This window comes from Trichosurus vulpecula, chromosome 9 (assembly GCF_011100635.1).
Source record: "Trichosurus vulpecula isolate mTriVul1 chromosome 9, mTriVul1.pri, whole genome shotgun sequence".
Taxonomy (NCBI): Eukaryota; Metazoa; Chordata; class Mammalia; order Diprotodontia; family Phalangeridae; genus Trichosurus; species Trichosurus vulpecula.
The window spans coordinates 110,914,304-110,929,223 of NC_050581.1; the positions used below are offsets into that span (position 1 = coordinate 110,914,304).

At 41.4% G+C, this 14,920-nt stretch overlaps 1 protein-coding gene across 1 annotated transcript in view; it reads right to left on the reverse strand.

Annotated features, from left to right (window-relative positions):
• The window catches only part of SUSD3 (sushi domain containing 3), a 70,971-nt gene that overhangs the window by 1,499 nt on the left and 54,552 nt on the right, over nucleotides 1–14,920 (reverse strand). Inside the window, exons 3-4 of the mRNA XM_036738939.1 lie at nucleotides 12,383–12,530; nucleotides 2,978–3,142 (exon numbers count right to left, since the gene is read on the reverse strand). Of these exons, the coding sequence (XP_036594834.1) occupies nucleotides 2,978–3,142; nucleotides 12,383–12,530 (313 nt within the window). The remainder of the gene's footprint in view (nucleotides 1–2,977; nucleotides 3,143–12,382; nucleotides 12,531–14,920) is intronic.

Genomic DNA, 14,920 nt, shown 5'->3' on the forward strand with positions numbered 1-14,920 from the left:
GTGGAGGGTATTTAGGAGCAGAGAAAGCTCTACTCCTCCCCTCCTGTCAGCTGAAAATATCTCATCCTCAGGCCTAGACTAAAGTTTCCTGGCAACTTAAGGTCTAGAAATTTTTAGAAGAAGATTTCACATTACAATGACCATCTTGATGATGGTGTGGAACACGGAACCTATAGAAACATATGCCTTCCCTTGGACCTCCCTCCTTACCCTCCTGAAAAGGAAAAATCGTTAGCTTGTGGCCTGGGATGAGTCACTTTGCCTTGGTTTCTTCATCTATAAGATGTTGGGATAGACATTTCAAATCTCTTCCAGCTTTCAAGTTTAGGACTCTGTGAGTCAAATGTTACCTGGAAGGGTGATACGTGAAGTTATCATTGTCCATTAAGAGTTTAGATTAAATTATTGGATGAAAGATAGGAGAGCTTTGATATGAGTTGGTGCAAGAGAGGGGGAAGAATTAAGAAAAGGTTTTGTATCAGGGTTTCCATGGAGTTCTGTAACAGTCTGCTCTGAGTCATATAAGGTCCTTGAATCCTTGGGGAAGGGGAGGATTGGAGAAGAGAGCCTCCAGGGCATAGGCTAGTTGCTTAGAGGGGCACCATCCCCATCCCTATCATCAGACCCAGTGTGATTCATCTGGTTCTGTACCTACCCCCAAGGATGGCCCTAGACAGTCTGGTAAGTGGAGGTTAGGGGAGTACAATTCCTGCAGAATTTCACAGAAGGAGGACGTTTGTCTATTCTGCTCCCAGAGTTCAGGGTGGCGTTGAAGTAAAGCATTCAGAATGAGAGAGGTAATAAATTTCACTGTACTCTGCCCCAATCAGACCATTTCTGAAACCATGTTCAGTTCAAATTTTAGGAATGATGTTGGTAAGCTGGAACCTGTCCAGGAGAGTAGCTAGACTGGTGAGAAGAATAGAGGAAAGGGCAGAGATGAATCTTTAGGTTACATGGTTGCCAAAAAAACTAGTATTTTATATATTGAAATAAAAATACACATGCACGCATGTATTCATGCATACACACATACAGAAAAACTTTCCCAATCCAAAGGCTGAATGTACTCCCTTGGAATGTAATGGACTGACTCTCACTAGAGATTTCCAAGCAGAAAGTGGATGGACAATCATTTCTTGGGGGTGTCAGTCAGACCAAATCGAATAGCTCTGAGGCTCCTTCCAACTTTGTCATTCTGTAAGGGAAGACGGGACCCATGGAAGGCAGGGCCAGGGTCCTTAGGATTACAGATTTCAGCTAGAAGGGATGAAGTCACTCAACATCATCTTTGGCAGTGATGCTGTCTTTTGGTCAAGTGCCTGCTAAAGCTAGGAATAATTATCACTCATGAAGGGGGCCTTAAGTAATCTCTCTCTTATTCAAGTTTGATCCATTATTGACTTGCTGGGATTTGATAGCACCTTGTAACAGCTTGAGTGGTTATCTAGCAGAAACACTAATACTTTGAGAGAACTAGATTGTCATACCTTGGAGGCAGAGATTGACTTTGGAAGGAGAACAAATGCAAAAAGTGGTGTGAGATACCATTAATTCAATTGGATTGGCCCCAAAAAGACTTGAATGTACCTGACTCTATTTATGTTTTAGAAACTCTGACTCTCTCTAATATGAGGAGCTGGTATTAGCCACTGGATACCATGGTCATTTTCTTCAAAACTATAGTTTATCATGGTATTTTTGGACCAGAAGAAAAGAAATCCCAACAAAATGCACTTTTTTCCTTTTTTTGCTAATGTCAACATTGTAAGACCCGCAGCTGTTCTAAATGGATTCTAATCTTTCTGTAAAACTGGTTTAGGGGGTAATCACGTATCATTAGCTTTATCAATTTTCTGAAATCTTAAAAGCTAAAAATGCGACCCACAGATTTTGGTCAAACCACACTGTGTCCAAATGCACTTAATAGCACAAAAGGTGTTTTGATCAGCATGTTATACAACTCTGATCAATACCCCCTGGGGGGCATAGGCCATTAAAGGTCTACAGCAAATTAACAGTAAGTGCTGGCTGACAGGTGAATTACTTTGGGCTTCTATAAAGCACTGTCAAATGTCAAGGGAGAAAGATAGAATTACCAGGTCTTCTTCTTGGTGAGGGGACAATTGCAAATGGAACAGACAAATCAGAGCTAAGAGCACATGTATCTAGATGCCAGGGTACTTCAAGTTCATGGTCTTCCATGCACTTGAAAATGAGGCCCCTACTTGAATCGGGATCTTCTGAGTTATAATATCTCTTGGCTCTTATTTAAGTTTTAAAGGTTTTAAAATAGAATTCTAGAATGACAAATATTAGAGCTGGGAGGGCCTTAGGAACAGAGAATATAAGAGCTGGGAGGACCCTTAAAATGGTGGTATCAACCTCAAATAGAAACAGAGGCTGCTAAACAGTATATAAGGATCCTTGCAAGCCTCGTAAAAACTTAGAGAACCACATATTAACATTGTCTATCTTCTACTGTGTTAGTGGGTTTGATACGTCTCCCTCAGAACACAGAATGTCAGAGCAGGAAGGGACCTCAGAACACAGAATGTCAGAGCAGGGAGGGACCTTAGGACACAGAATGTCAGAGCAGTAAGAGACTTCAGAACACAGAATGACAGAGTTGGAATTGCCCTAGTCCAACATCATCATCTTACAAAGGGTGATACTAAAAAGTCTAGAGAAGGGTCAGGACAAGCCCATGATCATCATGTGAGTTTAGTGTTCAAGCTAGGGCAGAACCCACTCAGATCTCTTGACCTGTAACCTAGTGCTCTTACCACTAGACAAGGACCTCTTTGCAGAATGTTTTTAAATGCATAAAATAAAATACATAGGAATACAAAGGAAACTAAAGCCTAGTGAAAATAAAGATGTAATGTTTTTCCCCATCCATGTTCCTGGTCCTCCAAGGGTCTGTGAACATACAGTTCACTCATTCTGCAGTAGAGAGGCCACAAGAGGCTCTCACCTGGAGAAACCTGGGTTGTCGTATGCTGCGGTATCCTCTTCAACACTTGTTAATCTGTTCCCAGCCCGGTTGTTGTTACTGTTGTTTCGACCCTTATAGCCGAAGTGAGCAGCCTGCATGTCTTCCAGTTCTTCGCTCCTGAGTTGGTACCACAACTGCATGTCTCTGGAAGGACAAACAATAGCTTTTCAAAGTTGTGTAGCTGAACACATGCTGTAGAACCCACCAGGGACCCTCATGACTCGCTTCTGTCTACGAACAGGGAAAAGAGGTCACACCTTCTTCCACATCAGGTCTTTGAAATTCACTAGGGAGGCAGGACGGTAATAGCAGAAGAGACCTTGGATTTGGATTCAGAAGACCAGTGTTTGATTCTGAGTTCTGCCACTTATTAGATAGAAGTACTTACAATTAGTAACTAGCTTTTAACTATCAGAGAATGATGATAATGATGACTAGTTTCTGCCTACGAACAGGGAAAATAGGTCACACCTTCTTCCATATCAGGTCTTAGAAATTCATTAGGGAGGATGGATGGTTTAGCAGAAGAGGCCTTGGATTTGGATTCAGAAGACCTGGGCTTCAATCTGAGTTCTGCCGCTTATTAGCTATAAGTAAACACTTACAATTAGTAACTAGCTGTGAACTATCAGAGAATAATGATAATAACGATGATGCAATTTATGACACCTGACTTCTTTCATTTGATCCTCATTATAACTCTCTGAGAAAGGCAGGTTAGGTGGTATCCTTGTCTTAGCGAAGAGGAAACTGAGGCTCATTTACTTTCAGTTAAACAACAAAAAAACAAACCTCTTTTTTGCAGAAATCTTTTCTGGAGAAAAATCATTGCTAAACAACAACCCCTCAGTCAAAGCTTTCATTTGAAAACATTCTGTGAAATTGCTTGTGTAGGAACAGTCTGATTGCCCCTGCAGATTTCTGCAAATTCTCCATCTCCCCAACCTGTTCACTGCACCCCAGGAAGGCTTACTGTGGCTGCCAAGGTAGCTTTCTGAAGGAAATAGTGATGACATAGAAAGAGAGCGACTATGGCCGAATTTGAGGAGTGGGCAGAGGCAGTGAGAGGGAGTATACTGGTCTAGTGCTGGATTGGGAGGCAGAAAGGCCTGGGTTTGAATGCTTCCTCTGGCACTTATAAGCTATAGGACCATGCTCAAGTCTCTTAACCTCTCTACAGCCTCAGTTTCTTTGTTGATAAAGTAGGGAGAAATAGAATTTATTGCTAGATGCAGAGTCAGAAAATTCTGGATCCAAATCTTGCCCAACACTCACTGTGTGACCATGGATAAAGTCCCTTAGTGTCTCTGGAGCTTCAGTTTCCTCACTGGTAAAATAGGGATAGTACCCATAGTATCCTCACTAGTATTAATACCAATAGTATCACAAGGTTGTTGTGAGGCTCAAATGAGAAACATACATACATACATGTGTATGTATATAATTTTGCAAACTTTAAAATACTACGTAAATTTACATTCTATGCAATTATAATGACTAAGCTTGACCCCCAGAGAAGAACTGACAATGTATGGCCCTTTCTTCAATGCAAAAGTGAAGGGCTATGGGTGTGGAATATTGACTATGGTGTCAGACATGGGCAGTTTTGCTGAATTTCTTTTTTCCTTCTTCTCTTTCAAAATCTTTCTTACAACAGATGGCTTTTCTCCTTCTCTGCCCCCACCTCCCACCCCTCACCTAACATATTCCCTCTAATACTGACTCAGTGGAAATACGGAAGCTTGATAGAATTTGAAAAATTTGATCCCCGATGACACCAGGAAATATAATCATTGCCTTTACATGAAAAGTTGTGACTGAGGCTGTTGCTAAAAATCCTTAATGCTGTATGGAAGTAGGAAGAAATATTCTTCCTAGATCTCACTGGAACTTCACAGAAGTAGAGAAATAGGAGATCGGTAGCTGAGGCTCCCTCTTGTGGTTATCCCCCAAACCAAAGCAGGTCTAGCCCAGGTTGCAGTCGTTGGTCAGTTCATAGATGCCCTCGGTTCTGCTCTGGGTCAGAAGGCTAACTAATTTAACTGTGATGCATGAGTATGGTATACGTCCTGGTCAGTAGTCTAAAAATTATGGGCATGAAATTACTGGGGGCCCAAAGCTAAAGATAGTATAGGGCTGGTTTTCTGCATTGCCAACTGGAAAGGCTACTCAAAGTACTGAGGTATATTGGAATCATAGAGTCTAAAATATGGAAGTGCCTTGGGGGCATCTACTCTGGCCTGCACTTGACTGAGAATTTCTATCACAAAAAAAGAAGTGGTCATCCATTTTCTGTTTGAAATCCTCCTATGAAAAGGAACCTGCCTGAGGCAACTCCATACCAGCTTGGAGGTAGCTCTAATTCCTAGTATCCATCCTAAATCTGTCTCTTGGCAATCAACACTCATTACACAGTATTGTGCTCTAGGGCCAGGAAGAACAAATCTAACCACTCTTCTCCTACAGGACACCCTTTCAAATACATGAAGACAGCCATTATCAAATCCTCCCTGAGGCTTCCCTTCTCCAGGCTAAACACCTTCATTCCTTCAATCAAACCTCATTTTCCAATCCTCTTACCATCCCAGCCACCCTCTCGTGGTCACACACTGAAGCTTGTCTAAGGCTCCCTGAAATGTGGTGCTAGAACCGAACCTAGAGGCCAACATGAAGACTGACTAGAGTAGAAGATACATAAGAACTTCCTCCCTCTGGATACTATGCCCTCCTGCCTAGAAAGGCACTACCTTATTTTGACAGCCTATACCATTGCTCGTATTAAGCTTCTAGTCTGCCCAGCTCTTTTCCACAGAAACTGTTGTCTAGATACATCTCATGCACTTTACACTTGTGAAAATGATTATTTGAATCCAAATGTAGAACTTCATATTTGTTCCTATTAGATTTAATCTTATTTTATTTGGCTCATTATTCTGGCCCACTGAGATCTTTTCATTATCTGGAAGCTATTAGCTTTCCCTCCAAGTTTCATGTCACCTGCATTTGACAAGATTGTATTTTTTTTTTAATTTTTTTGGAGGCAGGGAGGCAAGGCAATGGGGGTTAAGTGACAGGCCCAAGGTCACACAGCTAGTAAGTGTGTCAAGTGTCTGAGGTCACATTTGAACTCAGGTCCTCCTGACACCAAGGCCAGTGCTCTACTCCCTGTGCCACCTAGCTGCCCCAACAAGATTGTATTTGACAGGACTGACAAGATCTTTGTGATTTGCACTTAGTATGTGATTAATAAATGCTTGTTGATTGATTAATAAATACTTACTAACCTTCTCTTACTCTGCCCCAGCAAGCACTGTGGTGGAGAATTGGAGACCTTCTCATCTGCCCACCAAACCCCTATTGCCCAGATCCTACCAAGGAACTCCCATTCTGACCTCCTCTAGATGTAACCCAGAGTCTCACACCACTCTGACCCTTGATCCCCTTCCCAACAGTTGCTAGTCAGTGACCATCTGTCATGCCACTGTTCCCCAACGTGTATGGGACCTTACCATTTGCCCGCTGCTTTGCCTGCCAGAGCCTACACACCACCTGGTCTTTTCATCTGCCAGGAGGCTGAGTCTTCCTTTACACATTATCTCTTCTAATTAACATGTGAGCTCCTTGAAAGCAGACACTGTCTTATCTTTCTATTTGTATCCTCAGCACTCAGCACAGGAGTGCTCGGCAATGCTTAATGAGTGCTTTTCTATTTCATTCCATTGACTAAATTAATCTATACCTTCATCTAAATAATTGATTAAAATGTTGACATTGTAGGATCAAGGAAAAATCCCAAGAGTATTCTGCTAGAGACCTCTCTCCAAGAGGATATCAACTGACCAATGACTACATATTGTGTCTAGTCATTCAACAAATTCCAAATAAACCTAATTCTACTATAATCTAACCCAGTATATCTCCTGGTTGTACAATAATCTCCCAGCACCTTCCCCCCCTACCCCCCCACCTACTTAATAATATTTAATTCTTTACAATTATAAGATAGTTTTCAACATTCACTTTTATAAGATTTTGAGTCCCAAACTTTTTTCTCCCTCCCTTCCTCTCTCCTCCCTCCCCAAGACAGCATACAATCTGATAAAGGCTACAAGCATACAATCATATTAAACATATTTCCACATTAGTTATTTTGTGAAAGAAGAATCAAAACAAAAGGGAAAAACAAGAAAGAAAAAAAAGAGAAAATAGTTTTGATCTGTATTCAGACTCCATGGTTCTTTCTCTGCATGTGGTTAGCATTTTCTATCACAAGTTTATTGGAATTGTCTTGGATAATTGTATTGCTGAATCTCCCACTATCTTGTCTACCAGGAGAACATGAAGGACTTACTTAAATGCTTTGCTGTTATCTAATTACACTGTGTTTATAACATTTCCCTAATCTAACACTCTAGTCAGCGTGTCAAAAAAAGAAAATAAAATCAGTTTGTTCTTGATGAAAACATGCTGGATTTTAGTGATGATTGCTTCCCTTTCTAATTACTCACACATCCTCTTCTTAATACTGCATTCTAAAACTTTGTTAAGACTCCAAGTCAAGCACCTTGGTCTACAGTATGCTTTCTCAATAATAATCTCTCTCAAATCTTCAACCTCTCCCTATCAACTAGTTCCTTCCTTACTGTCTTCAAAAATGCCCTTCTCCTCCATCTTCAAAAAACTTCCTTCTTTTCTATTTATCTACTGCATTTAACACTCTTGACCACCCTCTCCTCCTGGATACTCTTGATTCTCTGGGTCTTCATGACAATACTCTTTTCTGGTTCTCCTCCTACCTGTCTGACTGCTCCTTCTCAGTTTCTTTGGCTGACTTTTCACCTACATCATGTTCCCTAACTGTGGAGCCTCCCCAAGGCTCTACCTGGGACCTCGTCTCTTTTCTCTATATACTTTATATTTTGATAACCTCATCAGGTCCCATGGGTTTAAGTATCATCTTTATGCAGAGGACTTATGGGTCTACGAATCCAACCTCAGTCTCTCTCCTGAGCTTCAGTCCCTTAACACCAATGACCTATTGGACATTTCAGGCTCAATGTCCTGAAGACACTTTAAACTCAATATGTCCCAAGCTAAACTTATTATCTTTCCCTAAACCCTCCTCCTCTAATATTTCCTATTTCTGTCAAAATCACCATCATCTTTCTAGTTTTTTAAGTTATTACTTTCTGCATGATCCTGGACTCTTCATTCTATTTAACTTCACACATCCAATTGGTTGCCAATTCATACCATTTCTACCTTCACAATATCTTTGAAATCTGATCCATCTCCCAAAGAGATCATACAAATGGGAAAAGAACACACAGGTACAAAAATATTTATAGCAGTTCTTTTTGTGGTGGCAAAGAACTGGAAATTGAGAAGATGCCCATTAATTGGGGAATGACTAAACAAGTTCTGGTATATGAATGTAATGGAATACTACTGTGCTATAAGAAATGATGAGCAGGCAGACTTCAGAAAAAACTGGAAACACTTATATGAACCAATGTTGAGTAGGGGGAGCTGAACCAGGAGAATATTGCACACAGTTACAGTCACATTATGCAATGACTAACTTTGATAGACTTAGCTCTTCTCAGCAATGCAAAGTTCTAAGACAACTCCAAAGGACTCATGATGGAAAATGCTTTCTACGTCCAGAGAAAGAATTACTGAGTCTGAAAGCAGAGAGAAGCATACTATTTGCTCTCTCTTTTTTGTTTTGTTTTGTTTCTTCTTGTGGTTCATTTCATTGGTTATAATTCTTCTTTGCAACATGACTAATGTGAAAATATGTTTAATGTGAATGTATGTGTAGAGCCTATATCAGATTGTCTGCCGTTTTGAGGAGGGGGGAGGGAAGGGAGGGGGAGAAAATCTGGAACTCAAAAGCTTGTGGTATTGAATATTGTAAACTAAAAATGAATAAATAATTTTTAAAAAAATTAAAAAAAAAAAGAAATCTGACCCACCTTAGGTCAGGCCCTCATACCCTCTTAATTACATTATATAACATTCTGCTTTAAGCCCTCTCTTCATTCCATCCTAGATTCTACACCCAAAGTAATTTTCCTTAAGCTTGGTTCTGACCACATGACTCCCTTCTTAATGGCAATAGCTTCCTATGGCCTCTCCTCTGTTTAGCTTTGAAAGCTCTTCACAACCTGGCCCAATCATTCACCCTCCCACCCTCTAATTCAGCCACTCTGGCCTCCTCTCTGTTCCTCACTTAAGACACGTCATCTCCCAACTCCAGGTCTTTGTACTGGCCATCCCACATGGCCAAAAAGTACTCCCTCCTGACCTTTGCTTCATAGGGTTCCTCTCTTCCTTTCAGAGGCAGCTCTGGCACCACCTTCTTTCTGCATGAAGCCTTTCCTGATCCCTCAACTGCTAGGGCTTTCTTTCTCTCTCAAATCACCTTTTATTTAACTACTGTCTCTATATTTATATTTATTAATGCTGCATATATTTTTATATGTGCTTGTTTTCTCCTCCATTAGGATGTAAGGTCTTTGGGAGCAGGACTTACTTCATTCTTTGTGCCTGTATCCCCACTGCCCAGCACATAATGGGCACCTAATAAATATTTCCTGGTTGATGGATTGTTTGCCGATTTCACCCTGCTCCATTTTTTGGAAAATTAGGACAATATTTGACCTTCGCTGGTCCTGTGGTCCCCCACAACAGGAGCAGCTCAGCAATCATATCAGGCAGTTCTTTCAGGACCGTAGGACGCAGTTCATCCAGGTCTGCCAACTCAGCTAATTCAACTCCTCACTCTTCTGGGCAACAGCTAACAAAGTTTATTCTCATTAAAGGGGAAAAGAGAAGGAAATTAAGAAATGAGCAGGTCAGCCTCCTTTCCTTCATTCGTTATCATCACCACCTCATCCACTTTTTTTCTTTTTCTTCTTGCTGGGTAGATAGAGTGCCAGGCCTGGAGTTAGGATGACTTGAGTCCCAATCCAGCCTCAGACACTTACTAGTTGTGTGACCTTGGGTAAGTCACTTAACCTCTGCTTGCCTCAGTCTTCTTAACTGTAAAATGGGGATAATAATAGAACCCATCTCTCAGAGTTGCTATGAGGATCAACTATGATAACATTTGTGAAGAGCTTAGCACAGTGCCTGGCACTATATAGATGCTAGCTATATTATTATTATTTTTGCTATTCCCAATACTGCTCTAAAACAGTGATTCTTCAAGTGTGGTCTGCACACCCCTGGGGTCCCTGAGACTCTTTTAGAAGGTCTGCAAGATCAAAACTATTTTCAAAATAATGCTAAAATGTTTCAATTTTGAATATGGTAAATTTTGAAAGATATAACCCACATAAACAAAAAGTCTATGGCAGGGAGGGCAGGGATCACCATATTTTTAAGAGTATAAAGGGATCTTGAGACCCAAAAGTTTAAAAACCACTGCTCTACAACAAAAGGGAAGCCCACAATTCTTTGTGATGTTCTGAGCATTCATTGCTAGCCCCAGCTCATTATAGGCCAGTGGTTTCCAACATTTTTTATCCCCGAACTCTTTCTGAAAACAACAAAAAAATGTGTTGTCAACCCCTGGGGTCATTTAACACACCACTCATGTTCTTTTCAATTATTTACTGCTTAAGATACCACAAAAGAATTTTTAGATGGAACCCAGGGTTGTGCTTGGAGCCAGCTTTATCAGGGTAGAGCTGATGGTCAAATTATCAGAGTGAGCATTTATACCTCCAAAACTGGCAAATGCTAAACATCAGAGCTTGAGTTATTGTTTTATTGATTGTCTAGATTTAAGAAAGAGATGGGAACAATGCTAATAGTGCAGAATAAACTGAAGTATGTTATGCATACATTTTGGGGGGTGGAGGGAGGGTCAGTTCTCAAGCATTTACCAGCACATCACTGCAAAAACCCTGTGGAACGTCATCAAATACCCTCAAGGGGTTCACAAATCAGTAAATGGGAACCACTGGTCTGGGCTCCTAGCATTTCTGACACAATTCTTACAGGGCTATGTATAAGACTTTGGCATCTGTCCTTAGTTACTTGCTCTTGCTTCCATCTTCACATTTCATTTTAAAATCTAAATTGCTAAATGAGTTCCCTGTATTGCTCCTCTTTTCTCTCTTCAGAATAATTTCTGCCTAGAGTATTCAGAATCTTACTCATGAGAGCTTCCCATGCCCTCCTCTGTAGAATTTTGGTCTAGGAAGTCTTACTCACCCTTGCTCTAAACCCTTTAAAATCATTTCTCTTGAAATTCATTGTCAGGCTATGCCCGGCTTATTTTTTCCACTATCATAATGGACACTCCCCCTCAAGGTACCCCACCATTTCCACTTTAAAAACCTGTCCTTCCTCTGTTGGTGGGAATCAGGTCAGTGGTTCCTTCACCTTGTGATGGGATGCCTTCTGTTTCTGCCTCTATAGATAGTCTTCACCCAAATGCTCTCCCAACCATGAGTTTTTCTTTCTGGTCCTTGGATTTCTCTTTAGGATTATATCTTCTTAATATACGTTATTCTGTTTCCTTTTCCTTAACCTTTTCATTTGATCTCTCTCTCTTTCTTTCCCTCCCTTCCTCCCTCCCTGCCTTCCTTCCTTCCTTTCCTCCATATCTCAACTAGGCTAGAAGTACAAGGGCTACACATGAGCCTGGTCTTACTTTGATTGGCACAGGAACTTTGACCTGCTCCATTTCCAACCTGGGTTGGTTCAGCCTTCCTCGGGCAGCCTGGCTGCCCCTCTGCTCTCAGGAACTTACCATATTACTGTTGAACTCAGTTTGGACACTTTATCTGCTTAGCCCATTGAAGCTCAGAACCCTTGAATTCAAGAGATCCACCAGCCTCAGATTCCCTGGTAAATAGGATTACAGGTGTGTACCACCAAACCTGGCTGGCTGACTCTTTCAAAAACCAGGTATGGCAGCTACGGTTCCCACCCTACCAAGTTTCAATGCCACTTTTAGGAAAACAGACCTGCCTCCCAGCATTAGGAGCTCTATTCATGCTTTGCAAATTTGTGTATCTTTTAGTATTGGCTCTCTTCTTCAATCAAATGTCTTAGGTTGTTTCTTTAAAAAAATAAATGAAATTAAAATCAAGGGGGAAGGAAATAAAATCCTTCCCCCAAATCTCAGGAATGTTGCAGACTGTAGCCCCTGGGTTTGATGGATCAAGACTGGGTAATGGCAAGATTTGGAGTAAGAACTGAATTCCAGCTCTGCTCCTTATTATTCAAAGTACCTGTGGCCAATCACTTCCCCACAGTGGGCCTCAGGTGCTTCTATAAAATATTCTTATATAGAATGAGGATTTTGAACTAGATGGTCTTGAAGGTCCCTTATGGATCTAACTCCTATGATATACCAAGATGTACCTTTCAGTTTGACGCCGTTCTTTCTTCTTCACACATTTGAGGAGACAACAGGTTAAAAACGCGACGGACATCAGCAGGATGATGGCACAGCTTATAATGGAGGCGATCACAGCAACCTTAAACCCAAAAGTTTCATACACGGGCAGAGCTGTACAAATGGGGAATGGACATAGAAACAATTTACAAGGTGCCACAGGCCTGATGAAAATGAGCTCAGCTTTCAGCTTCCCACAGATCCCTGTTTCACCCTAGAGAAGCTTTTCCTATAAAAGGGAAACAAAACTGCCAGCCACAAAGACTCCTGGAATGCTTTGCTTTGGTTTCCAGTGGAGGCATTTTGCAAAGCAGATGTTGCCTGATCATGTGCTTCCAGCAATTTGTCCCCACAGATGAAGAGAATGTTAGTCTTTCTGGGGCCCCTTAACTGCAAAGCACCATCAGATCAAATGCCAGTGCTCTCCCCTCCCCTTTCAACCAGCATAAGCCCATTTCAGGAAACACTGGCATCGGTTCTGTGAGTCTGTCACAAATGTCACTATTTCTAGATTGAGCAGCTGTTTGACTGCCAGCTGTTCCTCCCCCATGGGCAGAGACCAAGGATGGTTTGATTCAGCCTGGACCTCATAAGGTGAGATTGTATTTCACTGGTATTACCTTGAGTTCAAAGCCCAATCTTTACTTCAAGACCTCAGTTATCTAAGTCCACCCAGAAACGATCAGTCTTTAGGAAAATAATTTATATAAACCAAACTTGGAGTAAATCGACAATGGAGAGAGCATTTAACTATGCACCTTATTAGCTATGTATCCTTGGTGTTGAGTTACCTAAACTATTCAAGCTTTGGTTCACTGATCTATAAAGTATAGATAATGGTACACCCACCATAGGCTTACTGGGACAGTCAAGAGAAATAAGGAAGAAGAAGGACCTTTATGTGTTGCAAATCACAATACAATTATTATTCTTATGCTGGGAGAAGTACCTGAACAAAGACTTCATTTTCATAGGGTACCACCTTGCTGGATACCACAACCCAGGTGTCCCACTTAGGGAAACAAATATTCTTAAGGGACTTATGTATCAGACTGTAGTAGCTTGAATGTCCTGTTTCCATTCCAGAAATGTGTCCAAAATACAAGATACTCTCCTCCCTGCCTAGAGTCCAGAATCAAAGAACTACCCATCATATGTAGGGCATTAACATGTTGCCCTTTCTAAGATTACAGCTCTTAGACATGAGCTACATTTCAGACTTCTCTGGTGACTTCTTGACATCAAGATCACACAACAGTCACATCATAAAGAATTCTACAAATTGTTGTTTTGAATATCTTCTACTTGAGTCTTCCTCTGGTATGTCATTGTGGTTTGGAGGTGACCTTGGGTTCTTGAAGGTTGTGCCAGAAGGATATAAACTCAGGTAGATCCTAACCACATAGAAAGTCTTCAAGTACAGGCCTGTCATGAACTGTCTGTCACCTGAAAGCCAGCCTAGCCAAACTCAGAGAAGCTGATTACCGGATTGGCCATAGAGTGGTGACTTTGTAATAGCAATGATTGAAGATCGTCTGTGGCCTGTGTTGGTGAAGGGAATATCATGCTGATTAAGTCACATATACCTAAATAAGTTCTCCCCTGTAGTGCCCCTCTGGGAGGAAAAGTGAAGATGTCTCATCTGAGACTAACCCAATCATCAACCTCATAAAACAGGCAAATGGCAGGTAGAGCTAGAAGCTAGGTCAGGGAAAGATGCACAATGATCATTGCTTCTACAGTATATTGTTTATTCCAACACTGCCAAGGAACTGGGGGACAAGGGCATGCCAAAATGGGATTAGGACCCAACAAGGAACAAGGGCTTTGCATAGAAAAAACCCATTCAGCATGCTGGGGATCCTTTGTTACCTCAATACAGAAAACTGGACAATTGATTTTTTTTTTTTTTAAAGGAAAGCCACAGCTGTTGCCAATAACCTTAACAAGGGCACCAATCCATATCCATTATGAAGCTGCCTGGAACCAGCTTTGCCGAGAGCTAAACTAGCCCAGACCTCTGAGCAACAGAGTTGAATACATTGTTCACGGAATCACATTTAAAGCTAAGAAGATATTAGAGATGAACTTGGTCTAGCACCAACGCAGTGAAATGACTTGAAGGACCACACAGGAAATAAACATCCAAGAAGTAGGTTGTGATCCCGGTTCCCTGACTCCAGAACCTGTGTTTTTTCTTCTCTACCACTGGAATGAAAGTGAAAGAGCCAGGTGAGATGTCAGGTCAGGCAGCATGGTTACCTGGCTCACTTTCCCTATGGTTTGTGTTCACCCCTGGAAAAAGGCCTGTGTACCGGGTGTTACTACAAGCTGCTAGCTGTCTTAAGTCAAGGCATACCAGCAGAAGGCAGGGTAATGATGATGTCATTGACAAGATCATTGACAAATTAATTCTGGGCATTTACCAAGGAAATCACAGAGCCAATGTCTATCCCATCCCTAGATCAGATGGTTCCTAAGGCCCCTACAGCTACAAATCCTTT